This window comes from Saimiri boliviensis, chromosome 2, assembly GCF_048565385.1.
Source record: "Saimiri boliviensis isolate mSaiBol1 chromosome 2, mSaiBol1.pri, whole genome shotgun sequence".
In the NCBI taxonomy this organism is placed as follows: domain Eukaryota; kingdom Metazoa; phylum Chordata; class Mammalia; order Primates; family Cebidae; genus Saimiri; species Saimiri boliviensis.
In genome coordinates, this window is record NC_133450.1 from 221340494 (window position 1) to 221357899 (window position 17406).

The window sequence follows — 17406 nt, forward strand, 5'->3', positions numbered from 1 at the left end:
GACATTTGAGAACATAGAATTCAGAGCTTTAGGGAGGCCATTTTCTACACTTGAACCTCTGTTGGAAACATAATGACTTCCTCTGGTTTTCCCTAGGCTCCAACGTTTCCTTGCTGACTTCCGTGACCTCACCAGCTGGGTGACTGAGATGAAAGCCCTCATCAATGCAGATGAGCTCGCCAATGATGTGGCCGGGGCTGAAGCCCTGTTAGATAGACACCAAGAGCACAAGGTAATAGCTCTAGCATGTTCCAGAAGTGACGATTTTAGTTTATAATGCATCAGTATAGCTTGAACCCAGGCAGCAGAAGTTCCAGTGAGCCAAGATCAAACCACTGCACTCCAGCCTAGGCGACAGAGTGAGAGTCCATCTCAAAAAAAAAAAGACATTTGTAGCAAAAACTATAAAACTTTGTTAAAAGGCATTAAATAAAAACTGAATATTTGGAATGATTTATCTAGTGCACAGATGGAATGATCTTTTGTGAAGGTGTAAATTCCCAACAGGATACATACAGTTTATGCAGTTCTAGTCAGGAGCTCAGCAGGCATATGAGTATGTGTGTGCAGGCATATGAGTATGTGTGTGTTTCTTTTTGCAATGAGATAAGCTGATTCCAAAACTGATTTGAAAGGAAAAAAATTCAAAAATAGGTGAGGCAATGTTGAAGATCGTGCTGGGTGTAGGGGAGGGACTCACCCTACCAGGTTCTATAAAATCTAGTAAACAAGTCCATTTGGCACAAAGAAGAGCACTGAAACAAAAGAGAGCTCAGACCCTTGTGAATATGTGGAACCTTGACAAATGACAGGTGACCTGCAAAGCCATTTGAGAAAGGACTTCATCAGTGAGTGATACTCTCACATTTGATGACCTAGACTGATTATGTATTAGGGAACCTGGCCTAGTCTTTCATTTTGTTCCTCATTTTAGATACCATAGTCTGACATGTAATACTTACGTAAAATTCAACACCTTATTTTTATTTTGCAAGATGCTGGGCATAAATCATGCCTTTTTTCCCCTGGTAGGGTGAAATTGATGCTCATGAAGACAGCTTCAAATCTGCAGATGAATCTGGACAGGCACTGCTTGCTGCTGGTCATTACGCCTCAGATGAAGTGAAGGAGAAGGTAAGAGAAGAGAAATGGAGCTTTTGAGGAGGAAATTATGTCTTTCATTAAGTCTCTGAAAGCTATTATTCATCCTTAAATATTCCAGACATCACATTCACCATGATAATGTGAGAAACTTTCCTTTCTCTGCAGAGATTTAAAAAGAAGTTATATGTATACTGTGATTTCCTGAGAGACAGTCCTTGTTATTTGGGGCATGTGTGGCACATTTCCTACTTACGGGGACTTTTCGTAGGGAGCTGAGTCCTGCATTAGGAATTGGAGCAAAGAGGAAACAAATTTTTATAAAATCATATATAGGCCAGGTATGGTGTAACTCCAGCACTTTCAGAGGCCAAGGCAGGAGGGTTGCTTGAGGCCAGGAATGAGAGACCAGCCCAAGCAGGATAGTGAGACCCCCATCTCAACAAAAAATTTAAAAATTAGCCAGACATGATGGCACATGCCTATATTCCTAGCTACTTGAGAGGATCGCTTGAACCCAGGAGTCCAAGGTTATAATGAGCTATGATTTACAACACTGCACTCCAGCCTGAGTGACAGAGTGAGACCCTGTCTCTTAAAAAAATAAAATAGGCCGGGCGCGGTGGCTCACGCCTGTAATCCCAGCACTTTGGGAGGCCGAGGCGGGTGGATCACGAGGTCAAGAGATCGAGACCATCCTGGTCAACATAGTGAAACCCTGTCTCTACTAAAAATACAAAAATTAGCTGGGCATGGTGGCGCGTGCCTGTAATCCCAGCTACTCAGGAGGCTGAGGCAGGAGAATTGCCTGAACCCAGGAGGCGGAGGTTGTGGTAAGCCGAGATGGCGCCATTGCACTCCAGCCTGGGAAACTAAGAGCGAAACTCCATCTCAAAAATAAATAAATAAATAAATAATAAAATAAAATGATATGTATGTGTATGTATGTATATGTGTGTGTATAAGTTTTGAAGTATCTTGGAGTATAAAATTGCCTGAGGAACATTAGATACATAATGATTTATATATTTTTTAATATTAACAGAGTAAAAGAAGACATTCCAAAGGCAGACTTTGTCATTAGTAGCTTCGGAGCCTAAGTCTAGGGCATTTCTGAATTTATTTTCCATATGTTACGGAGTACCCACTCAGTTGACATTTCTCATTGGAGATTACCTACTCCATTTATAGTGCCTCACTTTTCAATGGATGCCCTATTTCTTCTACCTGGGAGTTTACTTAGCATTTTTACCTAAAGTCATTTGTGATCATGTAGCAGTAAATTAATTCTAGATTAATTAAAATAGGCCATCCCTTTTATATTGAACATGCTTATGCAAGTGAATGTTGTTTTTCCCATTTTGCAAATGGAAAAAAGGCCTGAAGATTAGCACTAGGATTAGGAGTTCTTGGGTAGCTGTTCTATCTGCCTTGATGGCTTTGGGGCTGACCTCATCTCCCTGACCATGTCTTCTATGCCCCCAAGCTGACCATCCTTTCTGAGGAGAGAGCAGCACTGCTGGAGCTGTGGGAGCTGCGCAGGCAGCAGTACGAGCAGTGCATGGACCTGCAGCTCTTCTACCGGGACACTGAGCAGGTGGACAACTGGATGAGCAAGCAGGAGGTAATCTGTGAGCAAAGCCTTGCCAGTGATGGGAGAAGCAGGGCCTGTATTTTGTCTCCTCTAATAGTTTGCTTATTTTGTTTTAGGACATCAGTACTATTTTAGTTCTGAATCTGTTGAAGAGGGGGAATTGAGCAAGCTTCTCTCAGTTCTGCCAGCATCTCTCCTTGCTTGAGATTGCAAGGCCCTCAGAAAAGGCCCCAGTTTTTCAGATTAGTGTGATGTAAAATGTTTTATTAAAGATATTTTTTTCTTAGAACTTAGCATTGCCAGGTGCAGTGGTACTCTCCTGTAATCCCAGCACTTTGGAAGGCTGAGATGGGAGTTTCCCTTGAGCTCAGAAGTTCAAGGCAGCAGCAACTTATGATTGCTGGTGCCCGTGCAACAGACCAAGATCTTGTCTCACCAAAAAAAAAAAAGGAAAGAAAAAACAGCATTATGTAACAGCACTGATGCCTGTGCAACAGACTGAGATCCTGTCTCACAAAACAAAAAAAAAGAAAAGGAAAAAAAACTTAGCATTATTTGACATCTAAATCTAATAGAAGCAACAAAGGCTGTATGAGCAAAGTTTCAATAGAATGTGGAACAAGGATTTCATGATGTGGCTGGATTGATTTTAAGAAAATCCAGCCGGGCGCAGTGGCGCATGCCGGTAGTCTCAGCTACTTGGGAGGCTGAGGTGGAAGGATTGCTTGAGCCCAGGAGTTCTGGGCTGCAGTGCGCTATGCTGATTGGGTATCCGCACTAAGTTCGGCATCAATATGGTGACCTCCCGGGAGCAGGGGACCACCAGGTTGCCTAAGGAGGGGTGAACTGGCCCAGGTTGGAAGCAGAGCAGGTTGAAACTCTTGTGCTGATCAGTAGTGGGATCCCGCCTGTGAATAGCCACTGCACTCCAGCCTGGGCAACATAGCGAGACCCCATCTCTTATAAAAAAAAAAGAAAGAAAATCTAAAAGGACTTTAGACTTTCTATTTTTTTTTTTCCTTCCAGCTTAGCTTTACTGCATTAAGGACTTTAGACTTTCTAGAAGAGATCTTAGAAGTTTAACAGCCATAAAATCTCTTTCCTTCTTTTTGTATTTTGGCCAAAATATCCTTTGCTCTTAGAAGATCAAAGGGCCGGGCACAGTGGTGCATGCCCTTAATCCCAGCACTTTGGGAGGCCGAGGCAGGTGGATCATGAGGTCAAGAGATTGAGACAATCCTGGCCAACATGATGAAACCCTGTCTCTACTAAAAATACAAAAATTAAAAATTAACTGAGTGTGGTGGTGTCTGCCTGTAGTCCTAGGCCTTGGATGCTGAGGCAGCAGAATAGCTTGAACCCAGGCCGGGCATGGTGGCTCAAGCCTGTAATCCCAGCACTTTGGGAGGCCGAGGCGGGTGGATCACAAGGTCAAGAGATCGAGACCATCCTGGTCAACATGGTGAAACCTTGTTTCTACTAAAAATACAAAAAATTAGCTGGGCATGGTGGTGCGTGCCTGTAATCCCAGCTACTCAGGAGGCTGAGGCAGGAGAATTGCCCGAACCCAGGAGGCGGAGGTTGCAGTGAGCCGAGATCGCGCCATTGCACTCCAGCCTGGGTAACAAGAGCGAAACTCCGTCTCAAAAAAAAAAAAAAAAAAAAAAAAAAAAGAATAGCTTGAACCCAGGAGGTGGAGGTTGCAGTGAGCTGAAATCACACCACTGCACTCCAGCCTGGCAACAGAGCAAGACTCTGTCTCCAAAAAAAAAAGGAGAAGAAGAAGAAAAATAGAACAGTAATCTGAACACTTTGTTTCCTTTGGCAAGGCGTTCCTGTTGAATGAAGACTTGGGAGATTCCTTAGATAGTGTGGAAGCACTCCTTAAGAAGCATGAAGACTTTGAGAAATCCCTCAGTGCCCAGGAGGAAAAGATTACAGTAAGGCCCCTACTTGTGAATACCTTCAGATGACCCTTACAGTAAGCCAGAATATCTTTTTCTGGAAGGATTCTGAAGAGATTTGATGAAAGATTCATATGTAAAGCAATGCTGTGGGTGCTTAAACTTTCACAAGGTTGACATGCCATCTTGTTGGGGACATAACCCAACGTTATAGAATGAAATTATTTACTTAACGGAAACCTCCAAACTTCATTAAGTTTGTACCCTTTATTAAAAGTAGGTCGGGGTTAATATTAAGAGGTACTCTTCCCATTGAAAATACATCTTAAAAATCAGAATTTGGAAAGCTGTTAACCTGTATTTGACCCCCACCAGGAGATTGTGCCACACTAATGTCTCCAGTCTGGAAGGGAGGTAGCACAGTCTTGTGGTAACCTGACTAATAACATTAAGCAAAATCTCGAAATTATGAGAAAAATGGCATCACCAACCTTTGGGTGAAACCCTTGACCTATGTTAAAGTTTCATGTGTTTTATGATCTGTTCAGCAGTTACTTTTCTCTAGAGGGCAAGCTAGGGACTAGTGTGTTTACCCATGAAGAATTTTTATCTTCCTTAGGCATTAGATGAATTTGCAACCAAGCTAATTCAGAACAACCACTATGCAATGGAAGATGTGGCCACTCGCCGAGATGCTGTAAGTTTATAGGTTCTTCATGCTTCTCCTTTTTGGTACATGGATGTCTTTTCTAAGATGTCGCAGTTAAGTCTCTTCAACTGGACATCCCTTTGGAAGTAAACACTAGAGACTCACAGGGGATTCTTGTCTTTCAGCTGTTGAGCCGCCGCAATGCCCTTCATGAGAGAGCCATGCGTCGCCGGGCCCAGCTAGCCGATTCTTTCCACTTGCAGCAGTTTTTTCGTGATTCTGATGAGCTCAAAAGCTGGGTCAATGAGAAGATGAAAACTGCCACAGATGAAGCTTATAAAGTAATGTACTGTTAGTGTTGCCGGGTAGCACTTGATGAGTAAGCTAAACACAGCTCTCACAAATAAATTGTAGCTAAAGGAGGAAATAAGGGATTCCAAAAACCGCACTACGTTATATAATCCAACTGTTTTACACATTCCCCCATAAGTATGAAGGTAATGCAAGGGAACTTGACATACTCAGGTTCAAGATAGAAAGAACCCCCTTACTTTTATTGGCAGGATCCATCCAACCTACAAGGAAAAGTACAGAAGCATCAGGCTTTTGAGGCTGAGCTGTCAGCAAACCAGAGCCGAATTGATGCCTTGGAGAAGGCTGGGCAAAAGCTGATTGACGTCAACCACTATGCCAAGGATGAAGTAGCAGCTCGCATGAATGAGGTGATCAGTTTGTGGAAAAAACTGCTAGAGGCCACTGAACTGAAAGGTAAGAGATGTTCCATTGGATTGTGACATGCATGTTTGGGGAACTAAATACCCCTTTCTATTAAGTGTTTTAGGGACATCTATTAAGTCAGGTGAGGTGGATGACTTTGGCATTAGGGATAATTTCCTATGTCAGGTTACTTGGCTTAAGTTCTTGATACTAATTTGGTAAATATGGTGGAACATACTCATTGGCAAGGGAGTCTGAGTGAAGAGGAACTGAATCGGGCTTCATTGCTGAAAATTCAGAGTTCAGCTGAGAGCCAAGGGCATTTACTGATTCTTCAGTGTTCTTATATCTCAAGGGAGTGAGAATGCTTCCAGTTCAACCTTGAGAAGGTAGAGCAAAGCCTGCAATTCATATTTTCTTTTCCTTTGTGACATAAGTGAAGGAGTAAACTTCTGACCCATAGTCCTTCACTAAGATGCTACTGTTCATGAGCAAGGTTGGCAGAAAGGTAATGCGAAGCAATACAAAATTAAACTCGTTTCCTGCCATAGGAATAAAGCTTCGTGAAGCCAACCAGCAACAGCAATTTAATCGTAATGTTGAAGATATTGAATTGTGGCTGTATGAAGTAGAAGGTCACTTGGCTTCAGATGATTATGGCAAAGATCTTACCAACGTGCAGAACCTCCAGAAGAAACATGCCCTGCTAGAGGCAGATGTGGCTGCTCACCAGGTAGTGTGAATATGGGACTATGGTTGGGCAACTGAATGCAGAAACTATAGGAGGGAGGAAAGGCCAGTAATTTCAGACTAAATGAGTGTGGGGAGGGAGGAAACATGTTGATTTTTTTAGATAACTCTGTGCTGAATGTGCTTCTGCTCAAGTATCATCCTTTAGAGCCTTCTGGGAGCTCTGAAGATAAAGGAGATGGCAGAAAGAATACTCTCTCAGGGGTGGGAAAAAGACCTTATCAATTTTTTTTTTTTTTGAGACAAAGTTTTGCTCTTGTTGCCCAGGCTGGAGTGCAGTGGCGTGATCTCAGCTCACCACAACCTCCACCTCCTGGGTTGAAGCGATTCTCCTGTTTCAGCCTCCTGAGTAGCTGGGATTACAGGCATCCGCCACCACACCTGGCTAATTTTGTATTTTTTACTAGAGACAGGGTTTCTCCGTGTTGGTCAGGCTGGTCTCGAACTCCCAACCTCAGGTGATCCACCCACCTTGGCCTCCCAAAGTGCTGGGATTAAAGGCATGATCCACCATGCCCAGCCTCAATTTTTCTTTGTATATGATAAAACCACACCCAGAGTAAATAAAGTCAGCTCTATCCTTTCACATTCCCAGGACCGAATTGATGGCATCACCATTCAGGCCCGCCAGTTCCAAGATGCTGGCCATTTTGATGCAGAAAACATCAAGAAGAAACAGGAAGCCCTCGTGGCTCGCTATGAGGCGCTCAAGGAGCCCATGGTGGCCCGGAAGCAGAAGCTGGCCGATTCTCTGCGGTTGCAGCAGCTCTTCCGGGATGTTGAGGATGAAGAGACATGGATTCGAGAGAAAGAGCCCATTGCTGCATCTACCAATAGAGGTCAGTCTGCTTCGCTCAGGTAGGAATCAACTTGGGAGAAGTTGTGCTATTGTAGCATAAAGGGGATGCATGTCAGGATGGTCAGGATTGAGTTTAAATTATTGAACTGGAACCATGATGGTAGCTAAGAATGACAAATCAGTGCTGACTTCTCATGTTTGGGTAACTGGGGAGTGGTGTCTGCTTTCAGGTAAGGATTTGATTGGAGTCCAAAATCTGCTAAAGAAGCATCAAGCCTTACAAGCAGAAATTGCTGGACATGAACCTCGCATCAAAGCAGTTACACAGAAGGGGAATGCCATGGTGGAGGAAGGTGAGTGATTGGCATCAGTGACATGGCTTGGCATTGCTTCCCTTCTTGCCAAGGGCATGACCATGTGGTCATAACAGACCGGGCTCTGGGGCTGAATACCATCCCTATTCTTTCCTGACTGTATGACCTGACCAGACCTTTATCCTTTCTGAGCCTAAATTTCTTTCTTTTTTTTTTTTTTTTTTTTTTTTGAGATGGAGTCTTGCTCTGTCGCCCAGGCTGGAGTGCAGTGCTGCGATCTCGGCTCACTGCAACCTCCACTTCCCAGGTTCAAGCAGTTCTTCTGTCTCAGCCTCCCAAGTAGCTGGGACTATAGGCACATGCCACCATGCCTGGTTAATTTTTATTTTTTTAGTTGAGACAGGATTTCAACATATTGGTCAGGCTGGTCTCAAACTCCTGACCTCAGATGATCCACCTGCCTCAGCCTACCAAAGTGCTGGGATTATAGCCAAGAGCTACCACACTCAGCCCTGGGCCTGAACTTCTTATCTGTGAAACGGCAATGACAACATCTCTTCTCATGCAGTAGTGAGGAGTAAGTGAAATCAAGTAGGGAAAGAGCAGACAGAGTGCCTGCACATGTCAGTCTCAGTAATTGAGCACTACAGTGGTGCTATTACTATGTCTTTATGATGCTGTCACTAATGCCAACTTGTGATACCTACTTTTTAGAGTCTAGATAGAGGTCATGGTTTGAGGATGCAAAAAATGAATCCATTAAGGATTTAGAACCTGAACCTCTCAAACACTGGAATTATGAAAGGGCTCAGCTCACCAAAACATAGTAATGAAAGTGCTATGAAAACACAGAGAAAACTTGTCGTCCTTCTACGATGTGTCAACATAGTTTTTGTTATCCTCTCTTTCCCTGGCCACCTTCCAGGCCATTTTGCTGCAGAGGATGTGAAGGCGAAGCTTCACGAGCTGAACCAAAAGTGGGAGGCACTGAAAGCCAAAGCCTCCCAGCGTCGGCAGGACCTGGAGGACTCTCTACAGGCCCAGCAGTACTTTGCTGATGCCAATGAGGCCGAATCCTGGATGCGGGAGAAGGAACCCATTGTGGGCAGCACTGACTATGGCAAGGACGAAGACTCTGCTGAGGTAACCTCAAGCATGGGAAGTGTCTCACCTGCCAAGGAAGTAGAACAGGGTTTGGACTGAGACACAAGTTAGGAGAAGTGGTGACGCACGGAGCTATGCATCACAATGCTTGTTTTTTAAAATATTTTGGAATCCATGAGATAGGATCTGACTCTTGCCCGGGCTGGAATGCAGTGGTATAATTGTGGCTCACTGCAGCCTCAGTCTCCTGGGCTCAAGTGATCCTCCTGACTCAGCATCCCAAGTAACTGGGACTGTAGGCAGGTACCACTAGTCCTAGCTATGCTTTTTAATTTTTATTTTTTAGTAGAGACAGGGTCTTGCTATGTTGTCTCAGCTGGTTTCAAACTCCTGGGCTCAAATGATCCTCCTCCTAAGGCCTCCCAAAATGCTGGGATGATAGGAATGAACCACCACTCCTGGCCCATTTTTTACTTTTTATTATGAAAATTTAGTCATACCTAAAGGAGATAGAAGATGACTTGTTACACACATTCAACCGTTAACATATGCCACTCTTGTTTCATCTATGTGAAACCATATGTGTGCTTACATACTAACATACCAACATGCACACATATGTATATACATACCTACAAACATACCAGCATACACATGTACATACCAGTGTGCACATATACACACACATACCAACATGCACACATATATACATCAATGCACTTGGTTTTTTACTGGTTATCTGTTTTTTGACTAAAATTCTCAAATTTTATTCATAAAGGTCTAGGTGTAGTCCCTGTACCTAGCATTTTTCTTACCAGTCTCCACAATAACTAGAATCAGTTGAATTTTTTTTTTGAGATGGAGTTTCACTCTGTTGCCCAGTTGGAGTGCAGTGGCATGATCTTGGCTCACTGCAACCTCCACCTCCTGGGTTCAAGTAATTCTGCTGCCTCAGCCTCCCAAGTAGCTGGAATTACAGGTGCCTTCCACCATACCTGGGTAATTTTTTTTGTATATTTAGTAAAGATGGGGTTTCACCACATTGGCCAGGCTGGTCTTGAACTCCTGACTTCAAGTGATCTGCCCACCTCTGCCTCCCAAAGTGCTGGGATTACAGGTGTGAGCCACCGTGCCCAGCCAATTCCCCCCGCAACTTTTTTTTTTTTAAACAGGGTCTCGCTCTGTCGCTATGGCTAGAGTGCAGTGACATAATCACAACTCCCTACAGACTTGACCTCCTGTGCTTAGCAATCTTCCTGCCTCAGTCCCCTGAATTAGCTCAGATTACAGGTGTGCACCATGACATCTGGCTTAGTTTTGTATTTTTTGTAGAGATGAGGTTTCACTATGTTGCCCAGGCTGGTCTTGAACTCCTGGGCTCAAGCGATCTGCCTGTCTTAGCCTCCCAAAGTGCTGGGATTACAAGCATGAGCCACTGTACCCAGACCAGGATGAGTAGGCTATAATCATAATATATATGATTGTCCCAAAAGATGGGAAACCTGAAAAACTTTCAAAGGGGTATTAGTAGGAATGGTAAAACACTGTAGAAAGGACAATAGGTGATTACGTCATTCTGTAACTGAGAAAGGCTCTTGAGGCAGGATGGCAGGTTGGCGAGACTGTGGAGGATGGGAGGCTTCAGCTCCTGTGCAGTGCTCCATGTGTGGTTTTGGTTTCAGGCTCTACTGAAGAAACACGAAGCTTTGATGTCAGATCTCAGTGCCTATGGCAGCAGCATCCAGGCTTTGCGAGAACAAGCACAGTCCTGCCGGGTAAACTTGTAACAGTTTATGGGTTACTGGAGGGAGGCTGTGGGGGCTGGGAAAGCTGAAGGACCCAGAATCTGTCGACAGGTATTATTGTCATAGATAACATTCTTGTGATTCTGCTGTTAACTCTTGCAGCACAAAAGTTTACAGAGTTTCAGATGAGATTTTTTTTTTTTTGAGGCGTAGTCTCACTCTGTCACATAGGCTGGAGTGCAGTGGCACAACCTCGACTCACTGCAACCTCTGCCTCCTGGGTTCAAGTGATTCTCCTGACTCAGCCTCCTGAGTAGCTGGGATTATAGGTGTTTACCACCATGCTTAGCTAATTTAAAATGAGAGTTTTTTTGTTTTGTTTTGTTGGGACGGACTTTTCGGTCTTGCTGCCCAGACTGGAATGCAGTATCACAATCTCAGCTCACTGTAACACCCACCTCCCAGGCTCAAGTGATTTTCCTGACTCAGCCTCCTGAGTAGCTGGGATTACAGGTGTTCACCACTGTGCCCACCTAATTTAAAATGAGAATTTTTTTTTTTTTTTTTGAGATGCAGTTTCTGTCTTGTTGCCCAGACTGGAGTGCAATGGCACAATTTCAGCTCACTGCAACCTCTGCATCCCCGGTTCAAGCAATTCTCCTGTTTCAGCCTCCCCAGTAGCTGGGATTACAGGTGTCCATCACTATGCCTGGCTAATTTTTGGTATTTTTAGTAGAGATGGGGTTTCACCATTTTGACCAGGCTGGTCTTGAACTCCTGACCTCAGGTGATCTGCCCGCCTCAGCCTCCCAAAGTCCTGGAATTACAGGCATGAGCCACCCCACCCATCCTAAAATGATAATTTTGTAACGATACCAGAAATTTAAACTTCTTGGATCAGATTTTATTGGTAGCTTCAGTGGAGAACTCATGAGTGTATATTTGGTACATTTGGTACAGCTGGGGATGTTTGAATCTGCTGTGTACTTAGATGACTCAGTGGGGAGGTCATCTTTTCACCATGTTTGCCTTTCCTTTGAATTTTTAGCAACAAGTGGCCCCCATGGATGATGAGACTGGTAAGGAGCTGGTCTTGGCTCTCTATGACTATCAGGAGAAGAGTCCCCGAGAGGTCACCATGAAGAAGGGGGATATCCTTACCTTACTCAACAGCACCAACAAGGCAAGGCACAGAGAGTGGCTACATGTTTGTTCCATGCTAGCATCACCACATATGCTCAGTTGGGCATCTGTGAGTTGCATGTCTCCTGAAATGAGAAGGCTTAGAATTCAAAGAGATACATTTTCTCAGCAGTCCCCCACATGATGTACATTTATGCAGTAATGTGTATCATCAAGAAGTTAATAAATCTGTCGTCTTGAATACCTGCAAGAAGCATAGAGAATCACACTAGCAAGGATCGCTTCTTTTCACCATTGAGTGCCTCTAGGTGGAATTCTTGACCTGTTGAGCCAGTTTGCTTCTGTATAACTTGGACCTGTTGGTTCTTATTCCAGACTATAAGATACATCTCATCCCAGCAGATCATTGAAGATAGCTGTGACCTCACGCCACAGGCTTTGACTTTTCAAGGATAAATAATGATAATAATAAATCCATTCTGGTCCATCAACCTTTCTTCCCTAACACACTCTGATTTGACAGTGGCCTTGAAGTATCCACAGTTTATCTGACTGATCCTGAAAGAGGCCTGCCTGCTGTTTTGGTTGAGGCTGGAGAAATGTTCTTGACCATTATTTTTTCATTTCTAGAGATGGAGTCTTGCTATGTTGCCCAGGCTGAAGTGCAGTGGCTATTCACAGGCGTGATCCCACTACTGATCAGCATGGGAGTTTTGACCTGCTCCATTTCCAACCTGGGCCTGTTCACCCCTCCTTAGGCAACCTGGTGGTTCCCTGCTTCTGGGAGATCACCATATTGATGCTGAACTTAGTGTGGACACCCAATCGGCATAGTGCACCACAGCCCAGAACTCCTGGGTTCAAGCAGTCCTCCCACCTCAGCCTCCCGAGTAGCTGAGACTACAGTCACATGCCACCGTGCCTGGCTATTGGCCATTTTTAAGAGCCAATTTATTCCCATTCCCACACCTCATATATCCTTGTCATGAGAATTTGAGGAAACCTGTGATTCTTATCTTTCTGTTGATTCTAATTTAAACCTAAACCAACTTGTGGTCTAACTTTGGTTTATTCAACAGCAGCATTGCCCAGTAGAACTTTTTGTGATGGTGGAAATGTAAGGTATCTGTGCTGCCCCTGCAGTAACTACTAGCTACGTGTGATAGTAATCCCTTAAAGTATGGCTAGTACAACTGGGTGTTTTATTTAGTTGAATTATAACTCAATGAGGCCCGGCATGGTGGCTCACGCCTATAATCCCAGCACTTTGGGAGGCCTAGACGGCAGGATCACGTGAACCCAGGAGTTCGAGACCAACCTGGGCAACATAATGAGACCCAGTCTATATTTATATTGGAAAAAAAAAGACCGTGCACAGTAGTTCACACCTGTAATCCCAGTACTTAGGGAGACTGAGATCGGTGGATCATGAGGTCAAGAGATTGAGACCATCCTGGCTCACATCGTGAAACCCTGTCTCTACTAAAATAGGAAAAATTATGTGGGCATGGTGACGTTCGCCTGTAGTCCCAGCTATTTGGGAGGCTGAGGCAGGGGAATCGCTTGAACCCAGGAGGTTGCAATGAGCTGAGCTTGCACTACTGCACTCCAGCCTAGTGATAGAGCAAGACTCCTTCTCAAAAAAATAAATAAATAAATTATAGCTTGATGAAAGTTAAGTGGGCACATGTGTTTGGTGGCTACAGTGTCGGATAGCACAGCTCTGGAGCATCTAAGCAGAGAGAAGCCTGGCCTTGGTGGCAGGCAGCATTGCTGTTCTGCCTGTAACCCTCTGCAGTTGTGGGCAGGTGGGGAAGGGACTGAATTATCAGATGTTATGCAAAGTGACTTTAATATTGTTTTGGGCCTCTTAAAATGATTAACCCTGTTGCGTATGTGCACACACACGACCTCCTTGGATTCTCCCTCTCAGAGAAGGAAATTACTTTCAGTTCTCCCTCTTTTTCCTTAGGATTGGTGGAAAGTGGAAGTGAATGATCGTCAGGGTTTTGTGCCAGCTGCTTACGTGAAGAAGTTGGACCCCGCCCAGTCAGCCTCAAGGGAGAATCTCCTGGAGGAGCAAGGCAGCATAGCACTGCGGCAGGAGCAGATTGACAATCAGTAAGGATGACACTGTGGGCCACAAGGGCCAGGCATCCCATAGGCATACTCTATTCCACATGAGCCGAAGCTTAGATGTGTCCTGAGGCTCCTGGAGCCCACCTGCACACCTGCTGTCTCCACCCCACTTTGAGCCCACAGACCTCCCTGTCGGGGTCTCAAACCCCTTGACTGATAACTTATTTTTCTTTTTTTTTTTTTTCCAGCAGTGCTCATGAGTTTTTCCTAAACAGAATTTTCCTAATCATTGCCATTTTAACGTTTGTCTTTTGGTTCAAGATGGTTTTTGAAATTGGATTTTCAGATGTCCTACACCCCTGCAGCTCTATCCCTTTTGAAAGGCTGCTTTCAGAGCTTCTCTCTCTCTGCCATATCTTTGAGTTCTGAGAATGGAAATTTTTTATGAAATGGCTCTGTCCTCTTTCCTGTAGCTGATCCCCCATATTGCCCTGTGTCCCTCCTTTCGGGTATTTCTGACTCCACTGGTAGAATCAGCAGTTTTAGACGCTTGGGAAATATCCGGGAAATACATTCCCACTAGAGTTTGGGTAGAATAGTGGCATTTTTGGACCCCAGTGATCCTCAGTAAGATCAGAGTTAGTTGTCCACTTAAAGATTCTGTTACTATTGAGATAAGAATGGGAGGTTTTGGTTTATATTCTTACCAGTGGTCTGAGTCATAAATAAAAGAGGAAAAAGTAGATCAAATACATAGCTAAATTGCCTATTAGCACTCAGTAAAATTTCTTTCTAAGGTTAGTCCATTCTGTTCCCTGACCTTGCTCTGTGAAGTTACCAGTGTTTTCAGTACTGGAAAATCTGCCTTAAGCACGGCAGACCTGTCGGGAAAATGAAGGTGAACTAACCCTCTAATTTTCCTGCTATTTCTTTACTGTCATTTCACTCATAGCTTAGACTGCTCCTTAGAGCTGTTGAATGACTCCATAGTTTCCCAACATTAAGCATCCACCATCATGGCACCAGTTGGAGCTGCCGCCTTTCATCCCTTTGGATTAATCCCACTAATTTGTGCATGCTTTTGCTGTGCCCCCTCTGTGCAGGACACGCATAACTAAGGAGGCCGGCAGTGTATCTCTGCGTATGAAGCAGGTGGAAGAACTGTGAGTAGGCTGAGAGTCTTGCAGAGCACCAACGTCCACTGCTACCCTGTTCATTCTCCCTCTGCGGCTTCTCTTGAAGGCCTTTGTCCAACCAGAAAGATGAGGTGGTGGGAGGAACTGCCTGTTTTGTGCAGCAGCTTTGGCTCACAAGGGAAGAGGTCGCGGTGCAGCTGTGTCGGTCGATTGCTGCTTATCCCATTGGTTGCTTCCATGTGCAGCTGTGTGTTCAGAGTGGTGTTGGTTCCCCCTCCTTTCGGTTTTTGTGGTGCACTAGCCACTATCAGCAGCAAACCTAAAGGCCTGTTCTATAGTCTTCCTTAGTAGAAAGGAAATCAAATGCTTTTCTTAAAGTGCTCTGATTCTTGTAACTCATTGCTTTTTTATTTCAGTTTGGGACACAGATTTGATAGTGATTCTATTTTTTTTTAACTTTTAGTTTTTTCTTGTTTGTTGTTTTCATGTTCAAAGATAGTATTTCAGCCTTTTGTATTTTAGTTCCTGAGGGTTAGAATATTCTTTGATTCTTAAGAAATCTTCCAAGTAGCAGAATGGCACAGATACTCGGTACTTTGCTTGATTTTCCTTCTGAACTTGCCAAAAGTTTCTGAGAACTGAACGTGTCATTTTAGCAATGTCCTACTAGGCTGGGCACACTGGCTCATGCCTGTAATCCCAGCACTTTTGGGAGGCCGAGATGGGTGGATCATAAGGTCAGGAGTTTGAGACCAGCCTGGCCAACATAGTGAAACTCCATCTCTACTAAAATACAAAAAATTAGCTGGGCATGGTGGCACATGCCTGTAGTCCCAGCTACTTGGGAGGCTGAGACAGGAGAATTACTTGAACCCAGGAGGTGGAGGAGATCGTGCCACTGCACTCCAGCCTGGGCAACAGAGCGAGACTCCACCTAAAAAAAAAAAAAAAAAAAAGAAAAAAAGAAAGAAAAGAAAAGAAATGTCCTACTAATATGGAGATAAAACATCCTATATGAGGCTACTTTAAAGTTCAGTGTACCTTCCCCCCACCTCACCCCCAGTGTGGGGGCTATTCAGAGAATTATAAAAGACGAGAAAAACCCTCTGTATACATTCTGCCCAGCAAATTCATCTCATCTCTCCACTGTAGTCGCATGAACCTGTGTTACTGTGCTAAGCGCTTGGTTTCAGTCATTTGTGGTTGTGTTGTTATCTCCAGGCCAATTCTGCACTTATTAGTGTGCCTGGCTGTTTTAGCCACCTAGTTGTGAACAATACAGTGTGCGCATATCTCAGGCTATGGTGTGGATACTTGGGATCATCTCCTTCATCTGATAACTCTGTTACTAGGGCATCATCATTACAAACTCATAGCCTGGAATCCACATCTTGGACATGCCTCATGGTTTGTCTTTATGTTAGCATCTACAGCTAACTGTCTTCTCTGTCCCTCTTGTCACTGTCTTGAATTCCATCAGATATCATTCTCTGTTGGAACTGGGTGAGAAACGTAAAGGCATGTTGGAGAAGAGTTGCAAGAAGTTTATGTTGTTCCGTGAAGCGAATGAACTACAGCAGTGGATCAATGAGAAGGAAGCTGCTCTGACAAGTGAGGAGGTCGGCGCAGACTTGGAGCAGGTTGAGGTGCTCCAGAAGAAGTTTGATGACTTTCAGAAGGTATGGGCAGTCTTAGAGCTCAGCTGAAATTTTGTTTAAATATTTGAATCTCTTGATTTTTTTATTTTGAAATGGAGTTTCAGTGTCATCCAAGCTAGAGTGCAGTGATGTGACTTCAGCTCACTGCAACCTCTGCCTCCCGACTCCAAGCAATTCTCATGCCTCAGGCTCTCAAGCAGCTGGGATTACAGGTGCCTGCCACCATGCCCGGCTAATTTTTGTATTTTTAGTAGACAGGCTTTCGCCATGTTGGCCAGGCTGGCCTCAGAACGCCTGACCTCAGATCATCTGCCTGCCTCAGCCTCCCAAAGTGCTGGGATTACAGGCGTCAGCCACTGCATCCAGCCAGGGTCTCTTGATTTCTGGCTGCAGATTACTGGAATGCAAATTACATAGATTATATTCCATCATCTATGTAGCTTTTTTTTTCCTCCAAATACTTTTTCAAATTTTTTTTGTTTTTTATTTGAGAGAGAGTCTAACTCACCCTGGGTCTCGCTCTGTCACCCAGGCTGGAGTGCAGTGGCTCAATCTCAGCTCACTGCAACTTCTGCTTCCCAGGCTCAGATGATTCTCATGCCTCAGCCACCCGAGTATCTGGGATTACAGGTACACATGACCACGTCTGGCAAAGTTTTGTATTTTTAGTAGAGACGAGGTTTTGCTGTGTTGACCAGCCTGGTCTTCAACTC

General features: G+C 44.3%; 1 protein-coding gene across 13 annotated transcripts in view; it reads left to right on the plus strand.

The window, feature by feature from the left end:
* The window catches only part of SPTAN1 (spectrin alpha, non-erythrocytic 1), an 85646-nt gene that overhangs the window by 23918 nt on the left and 44322 nt on the right, over window positions 1-17406 (plus strand). For 7 of the 13 annotated variants that reach the window (XM_074395410.1, XM_074395408.1, XM_074395412.1 and 4 more), the window contains 16 exons: window positions 97-232; window positions 1033-1134; window positions 2588-2725; window positions 4525-4635; window positions 5219-5296; window positions 5434-5589; window positions 5812-6016; window positions 6517-6698; window positions 7311-7554; window positions 7745-7867; window positions 8754-8971; window positions 10615-10707; window positions 11726-11860; window positions 13793-13941; window positions 15003-15062; window positions 16516-16714. In XM_074395410.1, the coding sequence (XP_074251511.1) occupies window positions 97-232; window positions 1033-1134; window positions 2588-2725; window positions 4525-4635; window positions 5219-5296; window positions 5434-5589; window positions 5812-6016; window positions 6517-6698; window positions 7311-7554; window positions 7745-7867; window positions 8754-8971; window positions 10615-10707; window positions 11726-11860; window positions 13793-13941; window positions 15003-15062; window positions 16516-16714 (2329 nt within the window). The remainder of the gene's footprint in view (window positions 1-96; window positions 233-1032; window positions 1135-2587; window positions 2726-4524; window positions 4636-5218; window positions 5297-5433; window positions 5590-5811; window positions 6017-6516; window positions 6699-7310; window positions 7555-7744; window positions 7868-8753; window positions 8972-10614; window positions 10708-11725; window positions 11861-13792; window positions 13942-15002; window positions 15063-16515; window positions 16715-17406) is intronic. The other 6 variants (XM_074395411.1, XM_074395417.1, XM_074395419.1 and 3 more) reach the window with 1 other exon arrangement.